The following is an 18,810-nucleotide window of genomic DNA, read 5'->3' on the forward strand; positions in this document are numbered from 1 at the left end:
CTCTCTAAACACATTCAAGTTTTTAGCTTTGTTTTGAAATTTTTTGTGTATTGAATAGCCAGTGGCAGACTTATCTCTGGTACTAGACAAATCCATTTTCAAATCAGTTCAATAGACTAATGGGAGAGGTTTGTTTTTGTGGAGTTTTTTCTTATTTCACAAGCTTACCATGTTACAATATCTAAAAACCAAAATAGCATCTAAAAACCAAGATAGCCTCTAAAAATCTTAGAGGGACAAAGTGGAAAGAGTAAGTGTCTGTAATCTAACCAAGCTAGTACAGCAAGCTAAAACTGTTGGGAGATCAGAACTGATGAAAACAGTAATTGTATCTTACCCTAATTACTGTTACAAATTATATTCAAGCTTTTCCAGAAGTGGACTATTGCAGATTCAATGGTGGAACCATTGGCAAAGTCTGCAGATAAAACTAGTATTTAAGGTATTTATTTAATATGCAGAGAAACTAGAATTCTCTCAGAGAAAAAAAAAAAAGTCAAAAGAAAGTTCATCCATTAGGTAAAGAAAATATGAACCTATTACATAGAGTCATAGAATGATTTGGCTTAGAAGGGACCTTAAAGATTATCTAGTTCCAACCTCCTTGCATGGGCAGGGACACTTCCCACTAGACCAGGTTGCTCAAAGCCCCATCCAGCCTGGCCTTGAACATTTCCAGGGAGGAAACATTCACAACTTCCCTGGGCGACCTATTCCAGTGTCTCAACACCCTCACAGGAGAGAATTTCTTTCTACATCTAATCTAAATCTACCCTCTTTTCGGTTTTTCAGTTTTTTGTCCTATTGCTACAAGCCCTTGCAAAAAGTCCCTTCCCAGCTTTCCTGTATCCCCTTCAGGTGCTGGAAAGCTGCTACAAGGTCACCTCAGAATTTTCTCTTCTCCATGCTGAAAAACCATACAGATTAAGGTCTTGTTTCAGCCACTCATATTATTGGAGTTTTGCATTAAGATCCATCAAATAAATTACAAAATTAGAGCAGTAGCTGCAGATTATACAGGTTTATGTGTTTAATTAGTCTGAATTCCTGCCTTTACAGAACTTTATCAAATAATCTCTGAATCAGATCCAATCCTACATGGTATCTCTCCAGAATTTTGTAATAACATCTAATGAGAATTTAAAGATTCCAGTATGGAAAACCACCACATCTATAGGCAAGTTTCTCCAGCGATCTGCATGTCACTGCAGGGTTTTTTGATTTATTTTCAGTTTTGGGGTTACTGTGGCTTGCAGGGGGGAAGGGAAGTGCTGCTTGTGGTGATCTTTTTGTGTATATTTTATGTGGCTTTTTGCTGGTATGAATTTGTGTATCACTTTTCTTCCCCCATGTGAAGCCGTGCTGATGGTTTTCTTGTCCTTCGTGTGCCTGGAAATAGTTTCCAGGATTAGCTGCTCCATCATCTTCCCACAGATCAAGGTGAAGCTGTCTGGCCTGTAGTTCCCTGGATTCTCCTTAATCTTCTTGAAGACAAGAGTAACATTTGCTTTCCTCCAATCTTTGGACATTCTCCAGTTGCCCTGATCAAATATCATTGAGAGTGGCCTCCCAATGACATCTGCAATTATGGGTGTGTCTTATCATGGCCCATGTATTTCCAGCTTGCTGAATTAATCCCTGACCTGATCCTCTTCCACCAAGAGTACATCTTCCTTGCTCCAGCCTTTCTGCTGTCTCTGAATCCTGGGATTCCTGAAAGGCAGTTTTGCTAGTAAAGACTGAGGTCAAGAAGGCATTCAGTACTTCAGCCCTTTCTATGTCCTATGTAACCAGGTAGCCTTGTTACAGAGTAGAGTAGAAATATTGAGCAGAATTTTTAAATCAGGGATAGGTTTTAGGGACCATGGTTGCCAGTAATCCTCTTTTTAAAAGTTGTCTTGAAAAAAGTTCCTTGTCATTGGGGTGTAAGGGGCAGGATAAATGTACACTTCAAAATGGCTGCATGAAGGAGCAAAATGCATCTCGGTTGTCAGCATTAAGTGGATTCCCATAAACTTGCATGGAAGAACTTTCGAAACAAATTCAGAACAACAACAAAATGCAGGTATCAATACTTAAAACAGTAAAAAAGGCTACAGCTACATCCAGGACCAAGACCATAGCAAGAACGTAAAGGAAAATTATTTTCCCTCTACCAGTGTTTCCACCACTTCTGGTGAACGTGCCCATGAGTAGCTACTGGCACCACCCAAGAGGTTGGCTGTCGTTGAGGAGCAGCAATAGGTGACAGCAGCAGCCATGGAAAGTCTGAAGCCAAGGGCAGCACTGATGCCCAAACAACTGCCTGAAGTTAGTTAAGAGCTGGAACAGAAACCTACCCAAAACAGGCTAACAGGTTCAAATATTTTATTGTAGTTCATTCAAAAAAATATTAAATGTTACTGCTATGAAGATTCAATGGCACCTTTTTCATTAAGCACATTCCTGCAAGTGAGGACATTACTCACTTGGTGGTATGACTTAAGACAGCAGTAAGTGCTTTTGCCAAGAGCGGTAAATGACACCAAAGAGAAATGGGTAATTATTAGGAACTCATTTTTTTGAAAGAAAAAACTTATTTAATCAGGAAATGCATAGATTCTTCCAAAAGGAAAGTATTTTTCTTCAATGCAAAACTGAGTAATCTTTGCCAGTAATCTTAAAGAAATCAAGTGGAAAAGGAAATAATCCAAATAACAATTAGATGATCATGTCACATAATTTATTTGTAAAAATAAAATTTAAGGTATTTATTTTAAAGATTTATTCTAGTCTGTGTATGAGAAAGTAATTAATATTTTAAAAAAAATTAAAAATCAGGATATGTAGAACAGCAGGAACTTTCAACAGGACCAATCAAAACCATTTTTCCCAGTGGAAAGAAGGCAACAAAGCATAGTATGTACCAGGTCCTTGTTCATCACTTAGCCTAAATTTGAGGAGATTTATATTAATAAGCAAGTGTTCACTATCATTATTATTTAATTTTGAATCTTTATTTTCTGTCAGAAGAACCTACAGTATAATTTGAAACCATAATCCGTAATGTAAATTTATAGTTTCAGTTTTATTGGTATAGTTTTCAAACACTGTAATTTTCATCTTTGTACATAACTGCTCCTTTAGCCATGGAACAGAAAGCCTGTGGATAGTATCAAAAGCTTTTAAAGTTGAGGGGGTTTAATGCAAAAAATGAGTGGATGTCACCACAAGCTAAACAAAATTTGAACCAGAAAACACCCCTATCTTGTATCTGTTCAACATCAGTGGCCATGATTCGTGCATTTGGTGCAATGATCCACCAAATCTTCATGTAGCTAGTAGAGGAGAAGCCAGATGAAAGGAATACCCCACATGGGAGCACAGGACAGGACAATCCCACCTAGGTTGCAGTCACACGAAAGCTTGTATCTTGTTCTCTGGCAGAATGACAGTTCACATACAAACCTGAAATGACTTAAGCAGGCAAGGTAGATAAATGCAGACACAGAAGAATAATCTTTTTTATATACTTTCTGCTATTTTTAAGGAGAAGGCAAATGATTTGTTAGTTAGTGGCACATGCTTTTTCCCTCCTTGTCACACACACTTTTGTACAATCGACATACACTGCTGAAGACAATGTAGTAGAAATCCATAATATTTAAATATTTTAAAACCTAGGGAAAATCTAATCATGTTGTCTGCCTTTGACAAAGGCCACATAATTTTATCTAATAAATCCAGAATTAACATTTGAATTTATGGTTGAAGTAAACACATCTTGTAGCAAGATGTCTGTTTTCATTCCCTTCACAAGTTAAGTAGATTAAGGCAAAAAATGCAACATATGCTGTAACAATATCTCAGTGTACATCCTCTATGGATGGTGTGCATATGAGAGTATGCTGTGTGTAAAATTCTTGGCACTTAGATAGAACACATCAGAAGTTCCTGTAAATCCCTGAAAGTCTGGTGAGCTTCCCACAAAACTTCTTATATCAGCTTTTTTACTTTATTGGGATTTCAGGTTTTTTTGTTCTGACAAAATACTGGATTTTAAGAAGGTTTTGTTTATTTTAGAAATGTCACTTTTTTAATTGTTACACTTAGCTTTTTTTTGCCCTCTCATCTGTGATGATTAAGAGTTTCTCGTGCACCATGAGCAGTACTGCCCTTCCACAAGACCCTTGTCAAAGACTACCTGAAAGAACAAGTTGTGATTGTACTTTGGGCATGTTTCCTTTGCTGTCATGTATTGCTTGAAGGTTTTATTAATCTCTTTAGTACATTCTGTACAAAATCCCTGAACTGTATAAAGCCACAGGGGTCTTAATAAAAACAAGATTTATTAAGAAAGGAGAGAGACCACTGGAGGAATGGGCTGTGTAACAAGTCTAAGTTGAAATGTGGCTAAAGCTTGCCTTGATTGGTCTCCTTCATGTCATTAAAAGAAAGTAAACTGTCTTACACCCCTATATATTTTACCCTCTGATTGAACTTGCCCATATGCCCTCTGACTGTGTTTGGCAACTACCAAATCCAGAAGAATTTCTGGTATCAGAAGTCTTCTTTTAAGGTGCTTTTGCTGTATGTTTGCAGCTGTCTTTATTCTTCTCATCACGTGAGTGTTGACAAGTGCTGCTGTGAGAGGAGTATCCCCCGAGTGAGCCCTGCCTGCAGGAGTACCTGGGTACCTCTGCAGAAGGAGGCCAGGGAGATACACAGTGGCCATCATCTACAGCCCACAGAGAGTCCATAGGTTGGAAACACAGATGTCTGAAATCACAGCACAGGCATCAGGTCAGTCCAGCATAGTGCTCACTGCCTGGCATTGAAATATTTAGTTCTTTATCTTCCATATAGCTTTGAGTTCTTTTTGAAGTGTTACACAAATGACACTCCTCATCCTTTTTCTATATCTTATTTTTGAACGAGCAAAACACAACACAAGTCTGTCTACCCTTTCTCCTAAATTATTGACCATGACTTTACATAGTAAATTGCAGTGGCTACAAATGTTTGCTTGAACATAATTCGTGACAGAGTTTAAAGAGACAGAGCTCACATATCATTTTCTCAGTCAGTAAACAACTGATGTTAATTTTGGCATTTCTCAGCTTCCAAGTGCTTAGTTTTGATAAGGTGGTGGTTTTTTTCAATAGCTACAGTCCATTTAAATAATTTTCTTTATTTAAAAAAGGCAGCAAAACATGCACTGAAAATGAAAAGACATCCTGCAAAATCCTACTGACCCTGCCTTTCTCTGGAAGATTCTCACTAGTGAGTCCTGCAAGCATGGGAAACTAGATGAACAGCATCCTCAGCTGGCACATCCACTAAGTGGCACTGGCCATTGCAGGTGGAGGACACACACCTTTGCCATTTCCCATGCAGGAAGGAGGGTACAGTTGGGGTAAAGGATGGGATGGCAGATGCACCATTGGGTTGGTGGCAGGAGTTAGGTAGAGACAGATCATACTTTGTGGAAATCTGCACTCTGGTGTATTTATGTCAACCAAGGAGTTAACAAATCAGCACACTTTTTTTTTAAATTCTTTTTTGGTATATTTTTATACCTGCAGCAGAAAGAAAATACCAGAGACATTGTTTTGATTCTAGGCCTGCTTAATGAAATGCTCAGGGAAAAAATAAGTTAAGCATTTTTTTAACCTTGTTCTAATGAATAGTGTCATAGTATGTTAGGGGTTGGAAGGAACCTCTAGAGATCTTCTAGTCCAACCACCCTGCCAAAGCAGGATCACCTCAGGCAGCCCACACAGAAACCCAGAAATGTGCCTGATGTTACTCCTCCCCACATACAGAACTCTACACTTGTCCTTATTGAACTTAATGAGATTCACCTTTGCCCAGCTCCCTAGCCTGTCTAGATCTCGTTGGATAGCAGCCCAGCTTCTAGGAGCCACCCCTCCCAGTTTTGTATAATCTGTGAACTTGCTGAGGGTACACTCCATCCGCTCATCCAGGTTGTTGATTTCAGATTAGTTAAGCAAGATTTCCCCTTACTAAATCCATGTTGGTTATGCCTCTGATAACCCTCCTTTCTTCCATGTGGTTAGAAATGGCCTCCACAATCAGCTGCTCCATCACCTTTCCAGGGATGGAGGCGAGGCTGACTGCTCTGTAGTTGCCTGGGTCTTCCTTCTTGCTCTTTTTGAAGACTGAACTGACACTGGCTTTCCTCCAGTCCTCGGGCACCTCTCCCACTTTCCATGATTTTTCAGAAATGATGGCTCAGCAACATCATCAGCCAGCTCTCTCAGCACACGTGGGTACATCCCATTGGGGCTCATGGATTTGTGTGTTTTCAGTTTATCCAAGTGATCTTTAACCCAATCCACACTGACCAGTGGAGAGTCCTCCTTCCTCCAGTTTTGCTCCCTTACCTCCAGTGACTGGGATTCCTGAGGGCTGGTCTTAGAGGGCAAAGAAGGCATTCAGCAATTCTGCCATCTCTGCATTCTCTGTTACCCTCTCTCCCACCTCATTTAGCAGTGGACGCACTTTTTCTCTGCCCTTCTTTTTCTCATTGCTATATTTGAAGATCTTCTTGTTTCCTTTCACCCCCCTAGTCAGACTAGTTTCCAAGAGAGCCTTGGCCTTTCTTCTTGGAGTCTCTATATACTCTGGCAGCATTTCTGTAATCCTCCCAATTAACCAGACCCTGTTTTGACATAATGTAAATTTCCCTCTCCCATTTGAGTTTTTCCAGTAACTCCTTGCTTATCCATGCAGGTCTCCTGCCTCCTCTACTTGACTATTTTTTCCAGGTATCCATGAATGAAAAAAAAATTAAGCCTTGAGCAGATGCCTGGTGTGGAAACTGTACTGAATATTTGGTGTAACAAAAGTATAAATGGTTGAAAACAGGCTCTTAAAGTAGACTTTTTAGGCAACTTGTTGACAAATTGTAGGTCCTAGATTTAGTGATTTAGAAGTAGCTTTCACTTTCCTAGCATTAGGGTTTTTCTTATTCTTTCTCATTTCATTGTGTTGTTTTGTCCTCATAAATACTCTTAAACTGTTTATATTGACTTTTCTGTAACCATTTCCTAAGCTTATTTAATTCTTTTTAAAGAACTTTCTGCCTTCCAAGAAGACAGGGATGGTAACCAGCTGAATATATGTAACACATAGCATAAGTTAGTTTTCTTGATGCTTGGAGAATTGTCCTGTAAATCTCAGTCAAAATGGTTGTGATTTTAGTTAAAACTGGTGAGGCTGGATCATTGCCTTATTTAATGGTTTTAGTAGAGCACAGTTTTCTCCTTCTTACTCTATATTATAAGGTCATTAATGAATCATTAGCTATCACTAGTAATTGCTGATCTCTGGAGAATATTGGTTTAATTATATAGGAATAATAAGTGGAGGATACAGTTACATATTCTACAATGTAGGTAGTAGTACCTTGGTGTGTTATGCCTTTAAAGAATCTGTATTTTTTTGTAGATTTGAATTGCAAAGTATGCCTGGTAAAATAGGAATTAAGGAATTATTGTATTACTGCATGTGATAAAAGGTAAGCTATTGTGAGCCTCACAGTCTGCAGGTGTAACAGATGTAAGGCAAGATTAACAGGACAGAAAAATAATTAAAGCAGAGACAGCCATCTCAGAAAAAAAAAAAAGTTTGTTATGTCCAATGCAATTATTAAATGTTTTGCAAATATTTGTAAAAGTAATAAAAACATGTGAGTTTGAAAGACAGCTTTTCAGTGTGGACACTTACTTTAAGGAATTAAGATCCTTTTTTATGAATATAAAAGCTGAGTGAAGTCCCGCCATATGGCAGCATGGTCCATAGGCAATAGGGTCCTTGGTTTGTAGATGCTATGAGATTCACACTGCTGAAAAAAATAGAGAACAATCAGTATATATGTACTTACAACAGTATTAATTGCTAACTCCCTTCAAGACAGGAAGGTTCAAATGATTAATGGAAATATTATGGTTGCAAAAGAAAAGTCCAGTGGCTCTTCAGCAGTCTACATCTGTGAAACATGATACCTCTGGGGACTGAGACATAATTTTCCCAGGAGAAAATATAAAAGCAGGAGAAAAAAGGAATGACTTCTGCTTGAGCAGAATAAACCTGCATTTACAAACGATTAACACTGCATAATGAAGTAGTAAAGAAGGAAAAGAGATTTCTAATAAAAGACTAATAACAAATCCCATTACACCACAGTGTATTTTTTTCCCTTGAAGTGTATTAGACTTTTAGCAAGGCTTCTGAATGAGGTTTGGGTAGTTGCAAGGAAAGTCAGCTCAAATGCTTCAAGCTTAGCTGAAATTTCTCACCTAACAGTTTGTGTAACTTAAAAGTTGAGACTTTACAGGTGGGAGAGGTTGTTAATGCAAGTAATAGGCTTCACACAGAGTTTGGGTAATGTTTGTGTCACCATAAGATAATAGACTCCTATAGGCTAGGCACTGGAGGGTGATGTGCCACTATACGGTAAAATCCCTTAGACAGAACAGACGTGATACTAAATGCATTAGCGAAGCCTTGCTTTTGTGTTAACAGTTCTTCTGACTTGGCTTTCTGAGGTGTGAAAATAAGTCCTCATAGGAAAGCAGTTTGATCAGAGAGGGAAATACACAGAATTTGCTTGTCATAGCTAATATTGTGACTTTTATAATTGCCACACTAACATAAAAAGTTACAAGACCTCAGAGCATTAATGTTTGATAAAAGGATGAGATGATGCTGTCTTTTAAAATCACTGATTTTCACTTTTAAAAGGGAACATGTCTTGCAAGGGAAAAAATTCTGTGTAGTGATCCCTAAATCTGTAACATGGGTGGTTCTGCAGATTAAATGTATGTTTCCAGTGGCAGGGGGAATAAACGTTTAAGTGGACAAAACCTTCACTTACAAAACTGTACCTTTGAATTTGTTTTATAAGAGAGAGTCTTTTTGTACAGGTTGTTACGATCTTAAAAGCTTGTGCTTGGCTATGTGTTGGAATTCATTTGTCTATAAATGAACTTTTACTACTGGAATCAGGGGAAAAAAAACCTGGATTCCTTAAACCAAGAAAAAGTTCTGGGACTAAAGTGGTTAAACATAAATTCTTACAAGTGAAACTAATCTTGATGGAATTTCTAGTTGCCTTTTTAGAATTTTTTGTGAGTTTTAAAGAATGACTTAATTTGCTTAGCAGAAATTTGCAATCAGTCTTTTCTTGCCACTGAATAAACAGATTCCACATGCGTAGTAATTTGCATATCCCAGCTAAAAATGTAATTCATTATTTTTAAGTCCATTTTGTAATAACTATTTCAGGATTAATGTAACTAAGTATTCTTTAGCTCTTTAAAATGTATCCTTGGGAAATCCTACCTAAACAGGTACAAAGGTAACTGGTCTGTTCAGGAATAGGAAAGAGAAGTGCCTTTCCTGAGGTCAGCAAGTAAATCAGTGTAAGTGCCTCAACTGGAAGTAAGAAATCTTGAGAAATTATTTTGTTCTACTACATTTCAAGCTTTCAGTCTCAAGCAAATATTGCAAATATTAAAATAAGACAGATTTTCACATTTTGCTAGGTATAAGAATAGCACAGATACAAACAGGAATTAATGGTGTATAGTCTACATGCAGATTATCACTAAACCTGGTAACGATTTAAATTAGAATTAATCAAAATACCATCCATAGCATATTTTAAATGAAGCTGAAAACACTGTCTATAACAGAGAGGAAACCTCTTGAAAGGAAGTGTGACCCAGTGCATTTTAACTGCTTTTTGATTTGGCATCTGCCTCTGAACTGACTTTCACTTGACTGGGCTTTTCAAAGCTTCTCATAAACCACTGCCTTCACCCTTCTCTTTTTTGCTCTTTAGGTTCTTCTTGCATAACATTTTATCCCTTTCCTCTTAGATCACTATCATATTAAATGCTAAAAAATATGGTCTATAGGATTGGTATGTTTTGACCTTTGAGGTTCACCCGCATAATAATATTAGTCAGTTAAGCTTCTACAGTCCATAATGTATCATTTCTTTAATGCAGATGAAGTAACTTTTCCACAAATACAGTTAGTTAAGTGATTATCACAGACCTTCACGCTTTGCAGAATTTTCTGGTAAAATGTTTGGGATTATTGTTGATCCTGGAATATATTTCCTGACTTTACCCTGAGTGGCAACTTGGAGAAATACAAATCACGTCTTTTCCTTTTTTTTCAGACGATGGGTAAGGCTCCTGTTTGGACGTGAATTCCCACTTCAGGACCTCCTGGTTGTCTGGGATGCTCTGTTTGCTGACAGCATCACCCTGAATTTAGTTGACTACATTTTTGTAGCCATGTTGTTATATATCAGAGATGCCTGTAAGTATCAACTATCTCACGATCTTCTAAAAAGAATGCAAACCTGGTTTTCGAAGAAAAAGAGGGCTTAAATGCTGAGTTTCATTGTGACTCTTGTAACATACTGAAAATGGTTTCACATGCTAGGAGAGGAGCCGTTTGTTATCGGATGCAGTCTGCTGTATTTATGAAAGAAATTGTATCTTGGAGTTAAATGCAGGTTTGTTTTCTGAGTACTTCTGTGGTTTTATATGTAGTTGCAGATTTTATGTGCAGTCAGCGATACACGTATGTACAGAGCTCCACCTTCTGACCAAGAGCATGAATTGAGTAAAACCTCCCTTTGACAACTGGAAATGTTTTCATGCTGTTCTGCTGTGAGAAACGTGAAAATGCACAAGACAATGACTCATAATTTTTGAAGATATATCTTGAAGGAAATGTAAATGCCGAGACAAGTAATAATTACAAAATAGATTTATTCTATGTAAGAGTGGCACCTTTAGAAAACTGATCATTTAATTTTTAGTTTAGTATGCCTGAACTATGGTGCAAATGTGAATTCTTACAGGTCAGTAATGACCAAGAAATACATTAAGTTGGATCAACAGGAAATCACATAAATGTTTTTTATATAATTATGAATGGGAGGAAGAAGGCAGGTAATGATTAATTATGAGGCATTTATTTCTGTCTCATCGTATTTTGCAAAAAATTCCATCTACAGCTTTACTGCAACAAATTATGTGTTTTGCAGTAAGATGTATGTCTGTCATTAAATATATAAATTCTGTAGCATACTGTTCAGAGTTAATTATATACCATCTGTAAGCTTTAGGTTATAACAAGGTCACATATTTGACACAATTTTGTATTCTAGGACACAGAAAGTTTTCAACATCTGTGGTTCCTATTTTAGGGCCCAATTTTGTAAATGTAACGTGCATGTTCTTTACACATACTGTTGTTCCTCTGCCTGCCTTCATGTGGTTTTTAAATTACTTTTTAATACATGCAGCATATAGAGCTACTTTACATTCCTCTCAAAGGAGTGGACATATCATTCAGTTTAGAGGTTTCAAAATTAATGCTGCTGTTTCAGGATGATCTGATTCCAGGTCATTATGTTCTGCAGCATAATTCTGGTTTCTTTATATGCACTAAACTGAAATAATCTTAAGATTTTTGGTATAGATAAATAGTGAAGAAGCATGTAAAACTGTTTCTTAACATCAGTATTTTATTTCATGTCATCATTTCCCTGTAAAAAATGCTTCAGAATTGTATTCTTAAATACCTTCTCTTTCCCAGGAGAGGGAAGGTTGTTCTGGGTTTGTTTTCTTTTGCTTTGTGGTGCTCATTTTACAAGTATCAGTATGAGGTAACTAAAAATATGAGCTAAAAAGGAGTTCTAGGCATTTGTATGAAATCAGTCTCTGTCTTCTCTCTGAAACCCCTAGGCTTAGTAAATAAAGTAGTAAATAGCTTTAAAGTGGAGTGCATTTGCTCCAGATGGGATGCAAAGTCATCTCACCAGGACAGCTAATACTTCATACATATACTGTTTCTATAATAAATACCTTCTTGTTCCATAGTTGGACCTAACTAGTTACTCTAAGCATATTAGAATGGTAAAACAAAAAAAACCTAATTATAAATACTTTTAAGTTAAATGCACTTTCAAAGACAAACTCAAACTATAGCAATATCCACAGTTTTTTATTTGATAAAAGATTTATTTTCTTATATATCTGTAATAGAAAAGTTTTCCAGTTTTCCTCTTGTTTTTATTGCTGAAAATACTTAAGCTTTGAATGGAGTTCAAAGTTCTTTTGTAATATTTTTAAAAACATTTTCAAATAAAATAAGTTTCTAAAAGCTTCTCTTTATTTGGTGAAAGGAAATGTTAGCTTAAAACACCCGATGATGTTAATCATCTATAAATAAACCATCTGGAAATTTGCAGTTTAAAAACTTGAAACAATAGGAATGGTAATAGAGCTCATAAGATATTACGTTATAAAAATGTCAAACATAAGCAATTATAATAACACAATACTGAAGGCATTGGAAAGTTTAAGAATTATGCAGATTCACATATTCCCCCCAACACATTTGGGGATGGGGGAGCAGTTGCTGGTTTGAGAACTGATGGAATTTTTTCTGTGTTTTATTATGATGTTTTCAAGGACATGATTTTAAGAAAACATTATTTCTGCTATATTATTAATTTTATTTTTATTTCAGTTTTGAAATTTTCTGTTACTCCAACAATTATTATTCAAGGAGAAGGGAGCATTTAGATTATTGGAGTATTTTTTATACATTTTAGAGGTTAGAGATACATAATCAAGTACACAGCCATTCTATAAATCACTCTATTCAGTTTCACATCTGTATGCAAGTAGAGTTTTATCCATGGAGTGGTAATCCTTACAAGGCAAGTATATCACAGTATCTGAGTTTTAATAAATAATTTTTTTCAGTTTCTTTGGAAAAATTCATGCAAAACAGTCTTTTAAAAAAAAATAATCTGTAAAATCAGAAGCATTAATATGTTAATTTTTTTTCAGCAGTATTGCTGAATATGCAGTTGTTGCTGAAATCAGAATGGAGGGGATAGTGCAATGCAAAAATGTATATATGCTATATTCTTCCATAAAAGAAGGACAAAAATGAACAAACCTGGAAGACCTGTCTGTAGAGTAAATTAACGTCATTATTGCACCAGGAGCTAATTTTGACTGATCAGTGTTAGGATAAGTATATTTTTATCAGGTTCCTACTTGAAGAAATACTATGGCTGTTGTCAGGATATATTTGCTCTTACTTAAAGCACTCCGGATATTTTGAGGAAAATAAAGGAGCCACAGCCTCTTCTTAGAGGAGCTGATTTGTTATTTTTATTACTGTGCAAGATGCTCATATTATTTATGTTTGACTCAGTTTCAGGCATTCTAAAGAGAGCATAGTCTTGTATAAAGCAGCAGGAGGAAGTAGTCCCACCCTTCCCAGGTTAGGTAGTCATCTGGATACAGGAATGGTGGCATCAAACATGAAACTCTAAAGAAATTACACGTGGCAGGAAATTAGGACTTGTTTGAGGACAGGTACAGTTAGTTTAAGTGTTTTCCACTGCTGTGTTTGCTGTTTGCATCCAAGAGTGGTTATTGGACCAACAGAGAAAAGTCAGTTTCATCTAAAGCAGAAGGGAAAAAGCAATTTAATGTTCCTTTGGGCATTTGTTAATTAACAAATATTAATCAAAAGGCAGTAAGATTGCTTTCTCTATATAGAGGAGTTTCTCTACTCCTTTCCCCAGAAATACCAATAGCATTCTTCTTTGCAGAAGTGAGAACTTGTTATTCAAAATAAAAGTTGGATCCAGGTATGACTCTTGCCAAGCCAACTAGTGAAGGAAAAGTGCTGGTACACCAGCACCAAGCTTATTACAGGGCAGCTGGCCTAACTGTGAGTTATTTCACCATGGAACCTCTGCACCATCCAGCTACTACTGAGACTGGAGAAATCTGTTGATCTTAGACATCCTTCTAACTCCAAAATGCATATTGAGAAAAGAGGCATTTGTTTTGTTTTACTGCTATTTTCTTTATCATTTTTAAGAAAACTGCCACTCTATGGGATAATATTGCACATTTTGTCCTGTAGAAACAAGAATCACAGAATGGGTTGGGTTGGAAGAAACCTTCAAGAATCTTCTGGTCCAGCCCATGGGTGGAGGGAACATCTCTCACTAGACTGTTTCTCAAAGAACCATCAAACCTGGCCTTGGACACTTCCAGGGAGGGGGCACCCACAGCTTTTCTGGGCAACCGGTTCTAGTGTCTCACCAACCTCACAGTAAAGAATTTCTTTCTTATGTCCAATTTAAATCTGCCCTCTTCCAGTTTAAAACCATTGCCCCTTTTCTTATCACTACAGGCACCTGTAAAAAGTCTTTCTCCATGTTTCTTATAGCCCCTTTCAAATACTGAAAGGCCAGAATAAGGTCTCCCCTAGGGCCTTCCCTTCTCCAGGCTGAAGAACTCCAGCTCTCTCAGCCTTTCCTCACAGGAGAGGTGCTACACCTCTCTGATCATTTTTGTGGCCCTCCTCTGGACCTACGTCAGCAGATCCATGTATGTCTTGTGCTGGACACCCCAGCACTGGGAACAGAACTCCAGGTGGAGTCTCACATGAGTGGAGTAGAGGGAGAGAATCACTTCCCTCCACATTTTGGCCACACAGCTTTGTGTACAGCCCAGGACACCATTGGCTTTCTGGGCTGTGAGTGCACATTGTCAGCTCCTGTCCAAGAGCACCTCACTTTGAAACAAAGAAGAGTGCCTGAAGGTGTTTCAGCAAAATAATCCCTTTAACCCAAGATTCCCCAGCAAATAAAGCACCAGCAACTATACCTTCTGTAAAGATTTCTACATGAAAATGGGGACAGCTAACTATGTGGGGTAACCCTAAAGATAAAACAAATAAAAAATTCCTCATTTAAATGTTGGAATTTTTTTAACTTTATTTGGATGTTAAGGTTTTGTATTAAAATTTAACTTCAAGGGTTATGGGGGGACACAGGTGATAGCCTGTTTGATAATTTTTTCCCATTATTCATTTACTTCACTATTACACATTTCAAGAAATTAATAATTAGAGTATAAGTCTTGTGGTTGAAAATATAAATGATTTGTCATGGGTCAAGTCTGCACCATTAAATAAATTAGTTTTTTTAATATTTACTTTTCTCTATATCCATGAGACAGCAAAGAACTTCTCCAGAAAAAATAAAAGATCATTTTAATGAATGTCACATTGCAGAATAGAACACACCGATGTGTTCAAAAGCGAAATGCACTGGTCTTACTGCCTATCATTTATAAAAGTATTTAGAATTTACTATCCATTTTCAGTATTTTTATTTGCTTTGGTAAAAAGGCATCATAATCATTATTGCAGTACAGTATCTTAAATTTGATTTACGTATGAGAGTTTGATTGGCTGTGTACTGTGTGGTGCTCATATTATACTCCTCTGAAAGAACTCTGACGGAGACCATTGTATTGTGTTCATTATGCCAGCTTTGTGACTTCAAGAAGAAGAAACAGGTACCTGAATATGAACAAGAAAAACAAAGGGTAGGAAAAAGAACAGGCAGAACAGATAAAGAATGAGTAGGATAAGTGAGTGCTTTACAAATGAAAGCAGATGTATGAAATTACAAGCTGTCGGATCAGCAACGGAAATGAAGATGATGAAGTGGTTCACTACACAGATTATAATTATTCATTTTGCCCAGTCCTGCATCTTTCCCCCATAATCCTCTTGTTGAGGGAGGAAAGGTACAGGACGATGTGAGGCTTATGCACATGAAAGAAAAAAAGTAAAACATTTAAATGTTTCTGTCCATAACAGTTATTTACTTTGCCTTTTATTGATTCCAAATAATTTTGTGTTTGCAATTGTTCTTCCTGGTGTAGAAGCTTAATTAATTAGAAGTATTTGTTCTACAGCTGAAGTTCTTAGAACAGTAAAGTTTGTTAAAAATTTATTTACAATTGCTGTTGTTGGAGGCTGTCTTTATGTTGCAGAGTGCAAGCATCATTAACAGGCATTGCTTTGACAGCCATGGCAGATGGATTGCCTGGCTTTAGATGGTACAAAAGAAATGAAGTAGTTTACGTAGACCTGCCTGAAAAGATGTCTTTAATAATTGCACTCATAATTAGATTGATTGGGGAAAGAAAAACACAAAACAGATTACAACAATGACAAGCAAAGAGCTATAGAGTATACTTACACAGGTTCAGAGAAAAGCAAGCACAATTTAAAAAAAAATAAATGCTGAAATTCAGCAAAGCATGCTGAAAAGTAACAAAAAAATGATACAGTTAATGGTATATTATATTTTCAAGCATTTATGAAATTGAAATCTACCCTTTTCCCTTTTTCCTGAATATTCCAGGAATAGTTTCTGATTTACAAGAAAACCAGGAGTTGTTGACATAATTTTGTATGCGTGTATAAACTGGGGGGGTTGGTGGCATATATGTACGTAAGAACAACATAAAATATATTTCAGCAAAGGATTGCTAGAGTGGGGAAAAGTTACTATAAAAGCAGGCCGAAATGTAAAATTTATATCACAGACTATCATACTTAAATTTAGGTGTCTGCAGATGAGTGTCTGAAAGTGTCCTTTTTGGAATGTAGGACTAGTTCTTCAGGCTACACTGACTGTATTGCCCTGACCTCCACTGACTCAGGCAGGCTTTAGGTGCACAGCTACAGAGACCTAGATTTAGGCATCTAAATCCAGAGCTAACATAAATGTCTATCATATAAAGTCAGTGGTAGGTTTGGTGTTGTCCTTAATGCTACTGGACCAAGTGTAGTCTTGAAGCTTGATAATGCAGTGTCTTCTCTTGCTCTGAGCACTGCTTGACTTCTAGGAGACTTCGTGTGGGAAAAGGAAGCTGTATCTGAACTGTAATGAATCTACTGAAAAAGTGTTGGTTTGCAATAGCAAAATAGGATCCTAATATTTCACATTTTCTCCCTCTTTTTTTTTTTTTTTTTCATTGCAGTGATTTCAAGTAATTATCAGACCTGTTTGGGACTTCTGTTGCATTATCCACCTATTGGAGATGTTCACTCCCTTATCCTAAGAGCACTTTTTCTCCGAGATCCAAAGGTGAGATGCTTGCTTTGCAAATACAAGGAATAAATATCTGTAATAAAATGGTCTAAATACTATGAAGTTAATAACAATCTACATTTTGGGGATTGAAACTGTGGTTTCAAGTTTCTTCTACCCTAACAAAAATCTGATGGAAAGAGTTGGTAACCAACAGCAGATGTTCCTTTTCTCTTTAAAGGATACTATCCTATTACTTTGCTAAAGTTATCCAGGAGCTCTGGTGACTGCAGATGTTTATGCTCTTTAGAATACCTTTGATTGGTATTCTGCACAGACATCTTTAAATAATGAAGTATGCTTTGGAGGGAAACTAATATTTTATATAATAACCTAGTAAACTGTATAGAGGTGGTAATGCAGTTTTGTTTGTAAGACATTTTCATGAGATTTCTGCAGATTAGTCACTGTTAATCTTAAAGCACTGCCCCCACCCAACATATATTAGTTATATGATGCTTTTCAATTAAAAACAAGTTATTACAGCCTGAAAAGATTCACATTAATAAATTAATAAATTGTATGTTACATATTGCTAGAAATACAGTTTCTAATATTCTCATCTATACTGAAAATAGTGAACCTTCTGCTGTTTTAGAACAAATATCCACACACAGTAGGTAAGGTGTGTAAGATGAATCTGTAGACAGTCATCTTTGCAGAATGCAGATCTTCGGCAGATAGCAGAATTTTTGTTGCTGATTGTGAACTTTGTGCTTGTCCCATTAGTAGGCTGTCAGTGTAAAGGCTGATTTCCCTCTTCTTCTTTATGCATGTCACCTCTGAAAGTGAATAATTCATCACTGCTGCACTGACTGCCTTATGCAAAATTTCATTCAGTACCCATGTTTACAGTTTTATGGATAAAAAAAAATTAAAAATTGTCTCTTGGTTTTTATATCAATTTTTTGCAGAAATCTGTATCCTTGCAGCTGTTTTCTTCATTCCTTTTGGGCACAAAGATTTATTTCATGATGAGAAGTAAAGTATATCATATTTTCAGTGTGTATGAAAGTTTGTAATGTTAAATCTTAGGAATCTTTCTTAAGATTTCAGCAGCAGTCTATGAAATCAGAATACCCAATATTTCCTTGTGTACTCCGTTAGCAAAACAAGATAGAAACATTTTTAGATGGTTAACACAGAGGGAGGAAAATTGTGCTAAGATACCAAACTACATGCAAAATGTAATGTCATTTATTGAAGATATATGTTAAAAGATTGAATGATTACTACTCTGAAGCATGCTAGGCAGTATACAAGATATCCTGCCAGCTGAAAGGGGCAAAAATAAACCAACTTACCACGAGAGAAGCTTGATCACTATTCTGCTTCCTACATTCTTGCCTTGATAGAATTAAGTTGTCAGGCTCATAAGGCTTTGGTGTCCTATTAATTAACATTCTCAGGTGTGCCTTGAACACCTTTCAGAAAAATACTGGATGTAGTTCCTACAGAATCTTTCAGATAACTCTCCCTTCACTCAGATGAATTAATACTTAAAGCTCTTTCATACAAAGACTGCTAGTCATTTTGTCTATTGAAATTACAAATGTTTCTCACACTTGGGATAAACTCCGAAAGTTAGGAAACTGGTGTTTGCAGAGAATGAAGAGCCAGCACTTAAGGGTTTCCAATCTTAGGGTTGAGATTGAAAAGCAGATCTGGACTTCCTACAGTAAGGAAGTTGAACTGTTCTAAAGGATCACTCTAAAAGAAAAAAATCGCTCCTGGTCTCAGAAATATATTTTCAACGCCATGGCTTGAGTACCTGTTTCTTATCTTTCCCT

General features: G+C 36.6%; 1 protein-coding gene across 1 annotated transcript in view; it reads left to right on the plus strand.

The window, feature by feature from the left end:
• The window catches only part of TBC1D5 (TBC1 domain family, member 5), a 190,943-nt gene that overhangs the window by 103,070 nt on the left and 69,063 nt on the right, over window positions 1-18,810 (plus strand). The window contains exons 12-13 of the mRNA XM_010007533.1: window positions 10,196-10,338; window positions 16,911-17,017. Of these exons, the coding sequence (XP_010005835.1) occupies window positions 10,196-10,338; window positions 16,911-17,017 (250 nt within the window). The remainder of the gene's footprint in view (window positions 1-10,195; window positions 10,339-16,910; window positions 17,018-18,810) is intronic.

This window comes from Chaetura pelagica, unplaced genomic scaffold, assembly GCF_000747805.2.
Source record: "Chaetura pelagica isolate M959 unplaced genomic scaffold, ChaPel_1.0 scaffold10, whole genome shotgun sequence".
NCBI lineage: Eukaryota > Metazoa > Chordata > Aves > Apodiformes > Apodidae > Chaetura > Chaetura pelagica.